This window comes from Dicentrarchus labrax, unplaced genomic scaffold, assembly GCF_905237075.1.
Source record: "Dicentrarchus labrax unplaced genomic scaffold, dlabrax2021, whole genome shotgun sequence".
NCBI classification, from domain to species: Eukaryota; Metazoa; Chordata; class Actinopteri; family Moronidae; genus Dicentrarchus; species Dicentrarchus labrax.
This window is the reverse complement of record NW_026136722.1, coordinates 10,672,098-10,687,125: the sequence shown is the minus strand read 5'-3', so window position 1 is coordinate 10,687,125 and position 15,028 is coordinate 10,672,098. Positions and strand designations below refer to the sequence as shown.

General features: G+C 42.3%; 1 protein-coding gene across 1 annotated transcript in view; it reads right to left on the bottom strand.

Moving 5' to 3' along the window:
* Nucleotides 1-14,733, bottom strand: part of arhgap44a (Rho GTPase activating protein 44a) — a 28,601-nt gene extending 13,868 nt beyond the window's left edge. Inside the window, 10 exon segments of the mRNA XM_051388248.1 lie at nt 295-422; nt 849-930; nt 1,085-1,153; nt 1,336-1,450; nt 1,590-1,666; nt 2,647-2,758; nt 2,936-3,012; nt 3,139-3,258; nt 3,911-3,950; nt 14,394-14,733. Coding sequence (XP_051244208.1) covers nt 295-422; nt 849-930; nt 1,085-1,153; nt 1,336-1,450; nt 1,590-1,666; nt 2,647-2,758; nt 2,936-3,012; nt 3,139-3,258; nt 3,911-3,950; nt 14,394-14,446 — 873 coding nt within the window. The 5' untranslated portion in view covers nt 14,447-14,733.
* Between the last annotated feature and the right edge of the window lie 295 nt (nt 14,734-15,028).

Sequence of the window (15,028 nt, the reverse complement as noted above, 5' to 3'; positions counted from 1 at the left end):
CGGCTATATTTATAATACCGTTGATACTAGCACATTTATGGCATACATTTTTATTTGTGTGTATCTGCACACATATGTGTTTGCCTGCATGTCTGGTGGTGTGTGAGTAAGATTGGTTGCAAGGTTACCTTTAAATAAATAAAAGGATTGATATAAGGATTCAGTTTAAGCACCAGGTGTGTCATGGCATGAACAAAAATATGGATATTAGCCTACACCCAAAAGTGATGTGTATATCTGTGTGTGTGTGTGTGTGTGTGTGTGTGTGTGTGTGTGTGTGTGTGTACCCTCTACCTCTTCTTGCATGCCACACTCTAACAACATGGTGACACAAGCTTCGATGGGGAAGGCAATCTCTCTCCCACTAATGTTCAGGTGTTCCTCTAGAGACTTGCCAAAGGACGGCTTCTCCACCCACGCCTCTGCAACACACAACAAGAGCTTGAATTGCAACCACACGCACACAAACAACAACAAACCTACGCACCTTTGCTGCATCCCCTCCTGGACTACAGACCAATGACTGTATATAAAGTCTGGAGACACTATTTGTGGGAACCTTTATTGACATTATTATTTATTAGGAAAATATGACGTTTAAGTTTGGTTTAGCACTTGTAAAGCAGCGATTGCTTAAATATGAAGGTGGATAATTATAGCTTAATGAGACTGTTATGTGACACGTCAGGGCTGTTAACTCCATTACTTCTCATCTTGATATTGCTTCAGGTGCAGAATTGCAGCAGCTCTACACACACGTACACACACACACACACACACACACACACACACACACACACACACACACACACACACACACACACACACACACAAACTGTAAGACTCACCTTGGTGAGCTTTAATCTGGGGCAGGATACTGTGAAGAATCTCTAATGACTTCCTGTGATATTCTGCCTGCGTTTCTATCAGCTATAGAAGGAGACAGCGTGATAAGAGGGTGTACAAGTGTGTATCATACAATGAAGATAATAGATCATCTACAATATTTTCTGTAAGCAGAAACTAAATAAAAATACAATATTTTTGCATTGGTATTAGAACTTTGATGATAAAATATACTTACTGTCTGGAAGTAGTTTGCATAGTCTATTTCTTTGGCCACAAAACTGTACATATCTGCTGACAGCTGATCCTGAAACAGAAAGTAGAGAGCCATCATCTCATAAGAAATGATCTCACCTACATATAGCTGTAATATCATCCTCAATTGTGGTCCATTTGTGTCGGATACATGCAGGAGGGATATAAATCAAAAGGAGAGCCAAGGAGCTGGAGGAGGGAATAATATTCGAGCATCTCTGACTGGTGACTCACCCTACAAATCTCCATCCGATTGGCTGCCTCCTCCATCTCCTCTCTCAGAGACTCGGACTTGGCACCGGGCTGCAGTGTGCTCGGGTGACTGGATGACTTGGACGACTGATGAAATCTATGGGCATGAGGCGGAAAAAAAAAAACAGGCCACCACATTGGATACGTCATGCTTCTTGCACAGACATTTAAAACCTGAGCTTTATTTAAAAAATATAAATGAACAAGAGCAGCTCTTAAATGTGGACGTCCATCACCTTGTCCGAGCGGAGTCCATGTCCAAGACAAGTTTAGCTAAGTGCTTCCTCTGTTTCTGGATGTTGGGAATGTCCACCTGAAAAAGAATATTAAGTGGATGATTAAAGTCAGCTCAGAGAATAAAAGTGCAGCACTTTTATGTAAATGAAGACTGTATTCTGCTTGTAATTTTGTGCAGCTCTGTAATGCATATCAGGTGGTATCAAGGTGTTAAATCTTAATTGGTGCATTAGGTAACAGCAGTGCCGGTGTTGTACTAGATATGCTCGGCCTGGCAGATCTGCTTGGGTTTCTGCATTTACAGACGACCTTACACATTATCACATTATGATTGGCTGTACATCGGAAAGCGTACAGATGCCGTGTGTTTGCTCTGCAGATTAACAAGTTTTGACTTTACGATTTTTGTGTAGAGAAAAAGATCTGCATCTAATAAAATATAAATGCCAAACTTTACATTGAATCAGTTTTTCTAGAGTACGTTCACTATGTACTGTATATATTAAATATATGGACTACTACTATACTACTTATGTATCCTACCTTGGATATGACACTCAATAGACCTTTTTCACAGCAGCTATTTTGGCATGGCATAGTAGGGTAAACACAGGCGGTATCAGTTATACTAATCAAGGGCCTGTTCCATTAAGGTCAACCAGACTCTGCTACACTAAGTGGAATGAAACCTTAATCAGCTCATTAGTAAGACCTGTGTTTACCCTACAATTCCATTTTAAAATTAATATATTAAACATGATATATGATAATAAATAATATGATTCACCTAGCTCTTTAAAGGATAGGCATTATTTGAGTTACAAATATACACATGGCAACCCCCTTGTAAAAAGGCTGAGGGTCTAATGAGGTTCTAGTGATGTAGAGTCATTTTTTGAAAATAAAGAATTTAAATTGCAAAATTCAACAGTGAAAGAAGATTTACAGAACAGTCTGAACAGACTCGGCAGCCAGTCATATTGTGTTAATGTGTTATGTCATCAGTAAATGCAGGATCTGCCAGGCAGCGCATATCTTGAACCCACACCGCCTCACCTCAGCAAGCACATAGAGAGGCTCCACCACATCTCTCTCTATCTGGAACTCAAACTGGATGAGCTCCTGGGCCAACTTCTCTTCTGTCTCCCCACACAGCTTCAGCATCTTCCTGTTTGGTGACAACCAAAGTCACAGGCAATCAAATGCAATTAAAATGCAGACAAGGGTAATGAGGACAGAGAAGAATTCAATAGCCAAATCAATAATTAAAGATGACTCTCTGTGCATGTGTGTATGTATGCTTGGGAAGTGTGTGAGCAAAGGCCTGTTAACTACAGTGACTTACCCCAGGAGAGAGTCGTCCCCCAACACTGCAGCCCCTTCTACCATACATTGTGCCAGGATTGTGAGCGGTAGTTTTTTCTGACAGTAAAGACAAATTCTATTATTTGAGCTTCTGTAAAATTCATACAAGATTATGAATGTTATGTTTCATCATTGCACATCCCATCATATCAGTGTCTGATTGAATGATGGACAGGTACTCACAGAAGGTGACTTGACAGATCTCTTCTCCATATCAGTCCCCTGCTGACCCTGCAGGCAGGCGGTCAGCTTCTTGTGAGTGCTGTGTGTCACCTGCTTGACCAGATCCAGACGCTTCTCCACCTGAAAGAACACAAACGGACACACCACAGAGACCTCTTGTCATACCCACCCATGTATTACCATAGAAACAACACTGCTGCTCTCTTCATGGCAAAGATTGGCAGTACACAGGTTATGTATATGCATAAAGGTTATAATTCAATTGTGTTTAAAAATGACACGTTTAACATTGTTGGTCTCTCAAAATAAGCATCTTTATGGGTTGTGCCAAGATATAATGTGATATCTTCAATGATTCATAAAAAAATATTGGATAATAAAAATTGTAATAATTAGTTGCAGAAAGGTTGTGAGGTCAAAGGAAAAAAATTATGTTTAAACCTGTTTAGTTTTCTGACTTTCTCTTTTTTCAAATGAAACAACCTCTGACTGAAGCATTGCTCTTTAATTGAACTGCATACAGACATAATGTTATCTGTGGTGAGACCTAGCTTCGCTTTAAGGGGTAAGAAGACAAAAACTGTTGGAACCACTCATCTCCATTATGGTCAAACACAGCCGCCATAATCACATGATTTACTCCTGTTAATTATACACAGTGTGTAAAATGACGGGACTAACCACTTGATCGAGGACCTGGTTTAGGTGTTGTGATTGCACCCTCAGCCTACACACACAAAACACACACACACACACGCGCGCCACAACTCACCTGTAGAAGGTCCTCGCTTAACACCTCTGTTTTTTCTGCCCTGTAGGGATAGAAAGTGTAAAACAGTCAGGGTATGCAGGGGAGGCAACATGAACATTAGCTGATGCTAGCATTTTGAAACAAATGACTGCCCATGAGCAACATTGCAGACGTCTGATTCCTGCTGGATATAACAGCTCTGTCAATGAATGCAGCTTTATGCACTGTAAAGTCTTTTAAGTCACAGAGATTGAGCGTATTGATTGAGTCGTGATGGTGAATATTGCAGACTGGTTTCATATTCACATAATAAAACCCTTTTCATAAGCTCACGATGACATACTAGTTATGGTGATTTGTGGCAGTCTGCAAGTCTCATATGTATCCAAATGTGCTTCACATTGGTGTGTCTTTGCCAAAATGTTTCACAGTTGTGAAATAAAGTCCCAGCTGCCTTGCATTGAATGTAGACTCATTCACTGAATTTTTGTACATCATCAATGTGACAGCGCTCCAAAATGGGTGGGCCACATCCATGCACCTGTCCCTTTGGAGCATGTGTGGGTGTTCATGTGTTTGTTTGGCTGTCTCTCTAAGTCATGATATTAGACAATACATAGGCTCAACATATTAATTATCACTATTCATGCTGTAAACTCGCTGGAGCGTTCTAACACCAGCATGAGTGCAACAAGCAGGATGGCAGCGACCAAAGGCCACTGATTCAAATATGCCAGTTCCCACTGAGGAGCATCACATCCCACTGTGGATCCAGCAGACTGGGGACTTAGCCAAAGACTGAAGGAAAGGGCAGAGCTGCACTGCCGCTGAAGCAGATAAAACTACTCATCCGGAGTACTGAATGAGCCATAAGCTCAGAGAAGAGCAAACCACTGGATATCATAAATATACAGTGTCAGCTCAGTTCAGAAAGCTTATATTTTAAGACTTAGGTCCCTTTTCAGCAAGAAGATTTCCCAACAGAGCTCAATATGTCTTTTTTAATCCTTCAAGAAAAGATGAAATGGGCAAATTGTCTCCTAGGAGCACAAAAATGATATTACATTTGGGTTGTTTTTTTTAGAATTCCTTTAAACAAACTTGGGCAAAACAATGCACATGTCTACAGCAACAATCCAGGACCTATCAGGACCACCTAATCAGACTGGAGGATAACATGTACTTCCTGCTCAAAAGGGGCTGTAGGCTGAGGGGAGGGATAGCTTAGGCAGACAGTCTGGCCTCCTAAACTGACTCAAAACCAGACCTGCAGACCCCCAGCAACCACCCAGTGGTGCACATACTCTCTCAGCACTTCCCCTTCCTGTCTGCACAACCTCTTCCTGCTATTGTGCCCCAACCATGCCAATGCCAATTGCGAATAATAGCTTTTTTGTATCATTCATTTAAAAACAAAATCTTAATTTATCTCACTGTTAAACAAGAGAATGGAAAAAACCTTGGTTTGTGCTCTATTATTCATCAGCCAGACAAACATACATCACTAAAATGCTCTTTTAATGGATGATGCCTCGTACACCAAGTCTGTCAAATACACAGCATTGCAGCTCAGTGCATCATGCTGAAGAAAATCACTGTATAAAAGTGGCACAAAATAAAAGGACTGAAGTGTGGTTGTTTAATGTTGACATGTAGTTGTGTGTACATACTCCATACATTGTTACCAACAACAGAAAGCTGAGCTTTAATGATGTCAGTTATTACCATCCCCAGGTCTCAGTGCCAAGAAGTGAGTATGGAGCCATGGGAACTGGGTCAAACCATGTACCAATGGCTGTAATCACAGCCAGCCTCTTGGAAAACTGCATTGCTCACTGATCTTGGAGGAAAAATACAGGAAATGTGTGTGTTGCTCGCTTAAGAGGGAGAGAGAAAATGATAGCCGGGCAAGAGATTTCTGGCATGATCTGTAAGGATAAGTGTGATTGCAGATTGCTGATTACATGACAAAAGGGGATAAAAATAACCAGAGTGGCGCACTGAAGTTTGGCTCAGTTCTTACTGCGACACTCCAACAGCTCCAAATAATCTGTAAAACTCCATGTTCTATAAAAGACCTTGCGGGCCAGAGTGTCACTTGTATTCCACGCCGAACTTGTAGCCTGGAGGTCTGCAATGCAGCTGTGAGCTCGTCAGTGTCTATGTGTCCTCAGACTGGCTGGTTGAAGTGTCCCTTGGGAGAATCTGGCAGCTGAGGGACTCTAATGGGGGGCCCAACAGCACAGATGGGATGGGAGCTCCAGCAGTGACAGGGATGTGAAGAAGCTACTCTGTTAGCGATGCCTGGCAGAGATACATGGACAACCTGTGCGGCTCTCTCTGGCCTAGCTGTCTGAGTCAGGAGCGCTGCTGATAAACTAAACCTCAGACTTTCTCAACAATATGACAGCTGCATAAAATGCTAGAAAGTTTTAATAGTGAGGGGCCATCCTGTTCCTATCACTTTCTGTTTGTCTCCAGTGTGTGTTTGTGTGAGTGTGGGAGTGTTTTTCCTGTAGGGTCGACCGAGGGAACATAGACACCGAAAAAGTGTGGCGAAAAACACTATTAGTTAATTAGATGTGCTGTTTAAAACAAGGGAATTAAATTTTTAAACGCAGACATCTGGCATTCTCGCTGACCACAACTGATTCGGCCATTATGACCTAGACTTCAAACAAATTGAAGCATGTCTTCAAAGACAGCAGACCGTCTTGTATTTTGAGCTTGTTTGTTTTGTTTGACAGTGGCATTTCCTCTTAGGAAAGCAGCGTCGCACATCGTCGGCCTGTGAAGACACAGAGACGAAGTAGCATTGCATACAGTAGGCTGGACTACAGCGGGTCTTGGAGTTGCTTCGTTACAGAACCTGATGTAAAGCTGACTTCCAAAAGATTTTGGAGGTGAGGAGAGAAATTCGTCTCAGCAAATAGTGTGCACAACGAGTCCTGGGAGGAAAGTAAACACGTGGGAGAGTTGGCAGCCATGTGGGCGGAGTGCTCATGGAGGAGGAGAGAGACCGGTTTATGCCAACCATCTGCCACTTCGCAGGCATTCCTTTACCTGGAGCTGCTGATGACTCAATACAAACAGACACACACAGCCCATACACACACATGCACAAACATCTATAAATATTAACAGATTAATTAACGAACCGAAGTCAAAAATGCTGATATTTATTATAAGCTACCAGTCCAACACATACAAACTAATTCCAAAAGCTGACAAAATCATGCTCGTTTCTTTGATCAATCAACGAAAAAAAGAACTGCAAATCTGTGCGATGCAAACATGGATGATCGCAGAAACTAAAAATGAATTAGTTGAGACAGTATTGACACAGAGAGTTCAACTTCCTGACTCTCTGATGGCAACATTAACAAAGTGCTGATAAGAAACAGGGTCTGAATCTGTTGAGGACATCTGGACTTGTATTTACAGCTGGCTAAAGAGAAATTTAATTTTATTGTGCATATTTTCCCAGGGACCTTAGACTCCAAGATTCCAAGTCATTGCAATTCCATAAAGTTGGAAGTAACATGTGCGCTCCAAATACCCAGCTGACCATTACAGCCGCACATTCCATACAAATATGTCTTATATAATAAATATTTCTATCTAGAGATATGTTAATGTTGGAAACCCTCATGCTTAGCCCCCCCAGCACTGTGCATGGTGTATGAAAGCACAAATAATCCATGTGGACATAATCAAAATGTGAATAAAATAACATCCGTAGTCTTGAACATATTGCCTTGGTAGCTAGCCAGCTAGTCAGCTGTAAAACTTTCAGTCTACAGGTCCTGCTGAGATTGGTCTGAACAAAAATAAAATGGTCTAATTCTCATTTTGCTCACAATGCTGCTAGCTTGGCTAACAAAAATGCTTACTCTGAGGCCTAGAGGAGCTGTGCTAGATGCTAGGTCCTGTGCTGCAAGGGGAGGGTAGTGGAGCAGAATGGTGGCCCTGGGCCACAGCAGGGCACCACACGGCCTGGAGCGCTGGCATGAATTCCACAGTGAGCCACACACACACACACACACACACACAAATACACACACACACATACATACATACACAAAAACACACAGCAGTGTTCATGCTAGAGATGCTCTGTGAATATTTCTCCACTTAATGCTTTTTTTTCCTCCAGACCGTTCCCCATGCAAACGCATGGAGAGGCCCACTCAGTTTCCTCCCAAATGACAAGGCGGAGGGGCTGATGGGATACAAGGTTACTAAAACAGAAAAACCCACTTACTGTAGTTGTCCAGCAAACTAGGTCACAGTTCTGTTAAGTATGCAAGAATAACTGTGAGAGCAGTGTACACATACGTGCACACACACACAAAACACACACATGTCCAGAGAGAGAGAGAGAGAGAGAGAGAGAGAGAGAGAGAGAGAGAGAGAGAGAGAGCCTGCAGCATTCAGCAACGTTTCACTGGAAACACAAGCAGTGAGTTATCTCTAATAACTTTATTCATGGTGAATAATTTCCACAAAAAGCACTCTGCTCTGTGAGTTTTACACTACCCAAGCAGACACACGCTGCACCTAAATGATGCCAAATGTCCAGTAGAGAGCATCAATTAGACAATGAAGGTGATGTGACAAAGATCGATACGGTGCTGTATTGCCATCCAGGCCATAAATGAAATCATTTACACAAGCCATCTTGCTTTGATAGATCTGAAAAAAATCTTCACCATTTTGGAAAATTTTACATGTGACGGTTAAAAAGGTGTTGGAACAGCTAATACCAAATGAGCGTTTCTAGGCAACCAAAGATGTTACATCCACGGTATAGAAAAAAGAGGTGGAGAATCATCTTCTATAATTGAAGAGCAAAAATTTACATGAAAAATAAGAACGAGGTAAACAAAAAAGGAAATTGTTATTAGTAGATTAGTGCTTCCTGTTTTGAGACTATTGGCATTCCTGAATAGAAGGAAGTGGGCATGTTGATAGGGAGTCGCCCGTCTCCTTAAGAGAACTTAGTAATTTCTAACAACAATGACGCTACTCTCATTTACAGCTATTTATTTCTCAGAATAATGCAGTAGCTAAGGGCTCGGGTTGAACACCACTAAAAATTAAGAGGACTTATCGCCAGCAGAGCACTGTGAATTTGGAATGTTTTTTTACAGCACTAACTTTATTACTGCTTTTAATTAGATAGAAGTATTATTTTCATGACTAACAAAAATGGCTACCACACCAGAGAGCGTATTACCTCTAAAGAGCATTTATTGCAAAAAACAATTCTTTCATAAATTTAACCTGGTGAAAAACAAAAAAGTTATTAAAATAGAGGATTGTGATATTATGTTACGTTAACAGTACCATCTGTTGCAGATATCTATGTGACAGAATATGAAAACCTCTTTAGACTGTGTCTTGTTCCTGAATGCCTCACAGCTTGAATTGTATCTGACTCATTTGCTGCATTTCAGTCAGACCCCGAGGTCACTTCCTGTTGGAGATGAGCTCATGAGCAACAGACTGGGTCAACCCCGGCACCCGTGATACACTGTGGCTGTGATCGAACCTGCTTTAATATGTAGCAGGTTAATGGGGACAAAAAGTAAATCATAGTGCAAATCAAAGTGTGATCGAGCAGCCATTCCCAAAGCTGTTTGTATGCCACGTTGTTGTCTTACATGTGAGTTTGTGGCGGACCACCAGTACAGGGGCTCTTTAAGAGGTTAGTCTTTTGAGAGAATCAGTCACATAGAAAGGGAGAAACAACGCTTCTGTCAGATATTACATCATCTCTCTTTTGATGCCCAAAATGGCCCCTTGACAAAGGCTCTTTATCACTAACTCTACCCTGTAGTATGCTGTCTCTGAGAGGCACTGACAGGATTATGGGAGGGTTATCAACATGAACCTCTGATACTATGACTGAATGGCTCTATACAATCACAGCTTTAAATAAAGATACGCCATCTAGAACACAAGTAATGACTCGTTTTTTGATTGTTGATGACTGCTGCCTCAAAACTACATAAAACGCTTGCCAAGAAAAAGGGCCTTGACTTGTTAAATAACATGCTGAGTGTACTTTTCAGTCAAGAATTAACAATGTGATCAGCCATAAACTAGTGAACCCAGAAGAGCAGTGAATCAACTGCCCCGCGAAGGCCATTCGCTCTGAGATCTCCACCGTGTTGTCCCCACCTGCAAACCTGGCGAATCAAGATAATGAGGTGGAGGAGGAAGAAAGAGAAGAGAGGAGATGCTGCATTGGCATGCAACAGGGTCGCCTACTACATCTCATGTTACCTGTCAGCTACCATATGCTCTTCTAGTCACATTCTTGCCAAGAGGTACACATGTGCTAATGCTGTACTGAATGTAAAAACAGCCGAAGACAGTTATTTTTTATGCTAACACAAATATGTTTCCCAGACTAATATGATCCGGATTCATGCATAATTTTGTCTTTTCTGTTCTTTTGTCAGCATTTGAGTAAAGGAGTGCAACAAATACTACAAAGTGCATATACACTAGCACGTAAACACTCCCACTCCTGTACATTCTTTCACTCGATACTTGTCTTTTTTCACTGAAAATCCATGGAAGGCCAGCATGCAAGCTTATAGCTAACACATTCACCTACTACGTCACATTTGTCGGATGGAAGAGAAAGCAAGAGTGAGACAATGCGGGAGAGAAAGCTCCTACAACTCATCTGCCAGCCCACAAATGGCTGCCATTTTCTGATAATTGCATCGCGGAGTGGTGCGCTAAAGCCTACCCTAAAGGCATGAGCAGGAAGAGGGCTATTACCATGCACTAGTGGTGAACATCATACAGGTGAGTAATGCAGAGTGTGGGGCGAGAGACAATTTGTCAGGAGGTTAGGGGTAGAAACAGTGGTGCCCTTTTAAAGTATAAAATGGAAGAAAGAATTTTTTACACCTTTCTTTAACGTGTGAAATTCACTTATTGTCTAGCCTGATTCCATGATACCAGTCAGACTGGTATCACGGAGTATTTTACCAGGCTGTCCTAGACCTAGATAGGGCAGTGAGTTGGGAATAGAGAAATAGGTCATGAGAAATGGAGGGTGGGAGCTGGCTGAACTGAAATAATCTGTTCCTGCCTTATTTGGTGTGTGAGGGCATCAAAACAATTACAATAAAGAAAAAATACGTCTACTGTTAATCATGGAGAGGCAGCCACACTGAGTTAAATGCTTAACTAGCAAACATTATGGCTTAAGTTAACAAAATGAAAACAAATTCAGCATAATTTCTCGCACTTTGCAGAGCTGTGACACTCTTTTGTCTCTCCCACTGCACCATAACACATTTCTTTTAGCTATAGAGTATGCATGGCTGCACATCCTCCAGTATGAGTTTTTGCTCCACAGAGGTGATTGGTCAAGCTGGCGATCACATGACATGGATCTCACCCAGGCAAGTGGCGGCAGCAGCAGCAGCAGCAGCAGCAGCAGCAGCGGCAGACTCAGAGAGCCATAGGGATGCTGACACAGCACACCTGATCGCCAACCCCCCACTGAAAAAGACCTTCAATCTCCATCACAAAGAAGAGACATAAAAAAGACTCATGGGTGGAGAAACACTCGCCATTACAGACATGATAATACATGCAGGAAAGAGCCGAGCAGCATTAAAAGACTGCCGTTATAACAGCTTACTCATTATCTCTTAATGAAGACACACGCAGATTCCTGTTATCAAAGTCATACAGTCTCCAACATGGCTTGTGTGCTTCTTTCAGATTTGTTGAGTTGGTTTGAAGAGACTGAGGACTGGTATCAGCAGCTCCACTGAGACTTCTGAGGTTCAGGAAGGTCAAACCAACAGAGTAACCCCATTCCACTCTGAAGATGGGTGATGCCCTGAGTCAGCAGAATACCATATCTGAAGCCTCAGTGAGTACAAGATGAAGCAAAACTATGATTGGTGAAATCTTTAAGCTAATTTTTTTTCTTTTACTGATTTGCTAATTTATTCATGCTTTTGCAGGATAACATTTGTACTGCTTCAAGTAGCTACAAGGAGAATGAAAATTCATCTCTGAAAAGACAGCAATGGTTTTAAACCATCTCCATTTCAGTCTACATGGCACAGTTGGGGCGTGTGCAAATGCAAATAATGTTATAAGGATTACGGTGTAGACCTACTCTATTTGAAAAGTGCCCTGAGATAACCTTGTTGTGAATTGGCGCTATACAAAGAAAACTGAATTGAATTGAACTGTTCAGCAACCATTAAAATTGGGATTCGCCTCCTGGCAGAAAAGGAGCTCAAGTGTTACAGTAGTAGAACTGTGGCATGATGGGAATGTTTAGGGAGCGTAAATGTTTACATTAAGATGCCTTAATAATCTGCACATACAAACATGTGTCTGACCCCACCCGCTGATCCTGCACTGACACACCAAGGCACGTGTGTGCAAGGACACATGGATCCGAACAGGCATGCATGTAAAGCATCCAAACACCCTCGCACATTTCTCCTCTGTGGGAGTATTTCTATCAAGGGACATTATCGCAAACATAGGATGAAAACATAAGAAAACTTGCCTCAGCACGACACCTCTTCAACTCAATGATAAGGGCAAAAAATGACTTGAAATACATGCAAAACAAGATTGCAATTAACAAGAACAGCATGCTGACCTTTAGGGAGGACATACTCCTCCAGATTGTTATTTTCTTAGCAACATAAAAACACTTTTGATGGACAATTTCATTCAGAGCACCCCATGATAGTGTGCTTCTTTCATCAACATTCACCTTCTGGACCAGGTTGCTAGAGATGGTACAGCTTAGACTATTCCTTTCCTTCCATCTCTCCCTGTATGACACAGCCAATGCCTTACATTGCTCAAGGTCACCAGAGGGTTACACCTGTTACTCCTTGCCCTGATCCAAAGCTCAAAGCAAATGACAATTCAAAGAAGGTCCCCTCGGCATGAGGCAATGGACAGTGGATAGCTGTGAACTTCTGCTTTGATTTGAGGGTTTGAGAGTTACAGTCGCTGGCTATGAACTGCAGGTACCATTAGCAGGGGGTCAGGACTGTTCAGGGAGTATGCTGGTGCTCATTATGGCTCTGGTAGAGGCAGACCACCTCAGCAGGTTGCTGTTGCTGCTCTTAAGACAGACAGCTTCAGAAAACAGCAGAGTGTGAGAAGAATATAATACTGCACAACAGCACCGACACGCACTACATGCGGGGAGAACGTTTAAATAAGGCTGTGTAAGTGCACACACAAGGAAGAATTGCCCTATCTTCTCTGCTCATATGAAGGCCCACAAGCCCACACACATTTCCAGCATCACACTCCCACACACACACACACACACACACACACACACACACACACACACACACTAATGAGTCACACAGAAATGATTATAAAAAGACTGGAGCTAGAAAAAGCAGCCTGAACCAAGGGGTAACTGACAATGATAGCACAAACAGAGCCAGCAAGGTGTGTCCCCTCCCTTCTGAGTGCATGCCACTCACACAGCCTTGTAATAATAATGACCCACACCTCCTGGCTCTAATCCCCCCGTACCAAGCAGAGAACACCTCCCGACCAAGCACTGCTTGACAAGCTGCTCTGCCTCCCTGTGAGGTGAATGAAAAGTGTTGAGGGTGGAAGAATGATAAACCCATAGGACCTACATAAAAGGTCACAAAACATCTATTTCTGAAGGTGGGGAGGGATTTCAGAACCACCCAGATGCAGGTAGAACAGGAGACTGAGAGGAGAGAGATGGAAAATCCTCCCACATTAACCTCTCATTTAGTTTTGGATCTGGCTTTTAGGAACTGAAGTGGCATAATACAGCATCCTCTTTAAAATGCCAATATTATAATCACATTTTTTAAAACAAAAAGATAAATGCCAGATGCGGATTACGACCTTCAGGAATTCATGGACTTGATAACCCACGCCTAGGAGGTGCTTCCCTCCACACAGCTGATATTACTGCGTAATGAAAACATTGCGCCTTTTCCATTTTCCCTCACGTCGCAGCCCACACCGCATCCGTCTGCATCACGTTCACCTATTGACAGGTTATGTGACAGCGGGTCAATTTAATCACATCATAACTTCACAATCGCATGTTTTTCATACTCCAGGGGGTATACCTGGTCTTAAAGAGGGGGTCGCCCCTGTGTGATGAACTGCGATTGTCTATATTTAATGTATTTCCATGGGCAGGTTGTACTGGGGCAATGCGCCTACACGCTGCCTATGCGGTAGCCTCCTCCAATGGACATTACGCATAGGAGCACCAAAGGCGTTTTAAACATGGTGTACTCTTTTGTTCTTCTGAATTAGTCCGATTACACTGACTATTGTCTATTCCATATATTCAGCCTGATAACATATAACAGAGATCATAATTTGCATGAATATGATTCACCTCCTATTGGGGCCGTACAGGGGGTTTCTCTTTCCTTTGACTTGGCCCGGCGAGAATAGCGCACGGAAAGGAATTGCTTACCTTCCCACCGTTTGGTTGGCGAGCTGTCGCATCCGATTGAATTGCTTCTTCATCTTGTATTTTCTGCGTTAACACCTACAGGGGGAAATATTCCGCATTATTTCTCTCAATATAACGGTCCGTGCTCCACAGAGGCGCAACACAAGATCCAATCTGCCATATTTTCCTTCCCTCATCGCAAACTGCCAACGCCGAGAACTTATCCCACGATTACATATTTTCAAATGATATTTCTACATCTACATTTGCCCCACTGACTGCGTATGGATGCTGGACCAATTCAACGCGGGCACTCACAGCGAGAGAGCGACAGCAGTGACAAGTAGCGGCTGCGCAGCAATGCAGTGTGGGAAATGTAGTAAATCAAGGCTGATGCTCAATAAAGAATCCAATCTTGCCGGTTCCCAGAGGGCTATGAGGCGTGATCAAAGAGGCATTTATTCTAATACGTGTCTGTGTGTGTTTAATATAATTTATTGGTCTAGATTTCAGCAACAGACTACAAGAATGGAGATAGCTATTGCTCAAACAGTGAATACAAAGAAATTAAACCAAGTGTGTGGGGAAAACGTCTGAATCTGCAGGCTTGCATTGTCATAAATACAAAAAATCACAAAAAATCTACAATTGTCTCT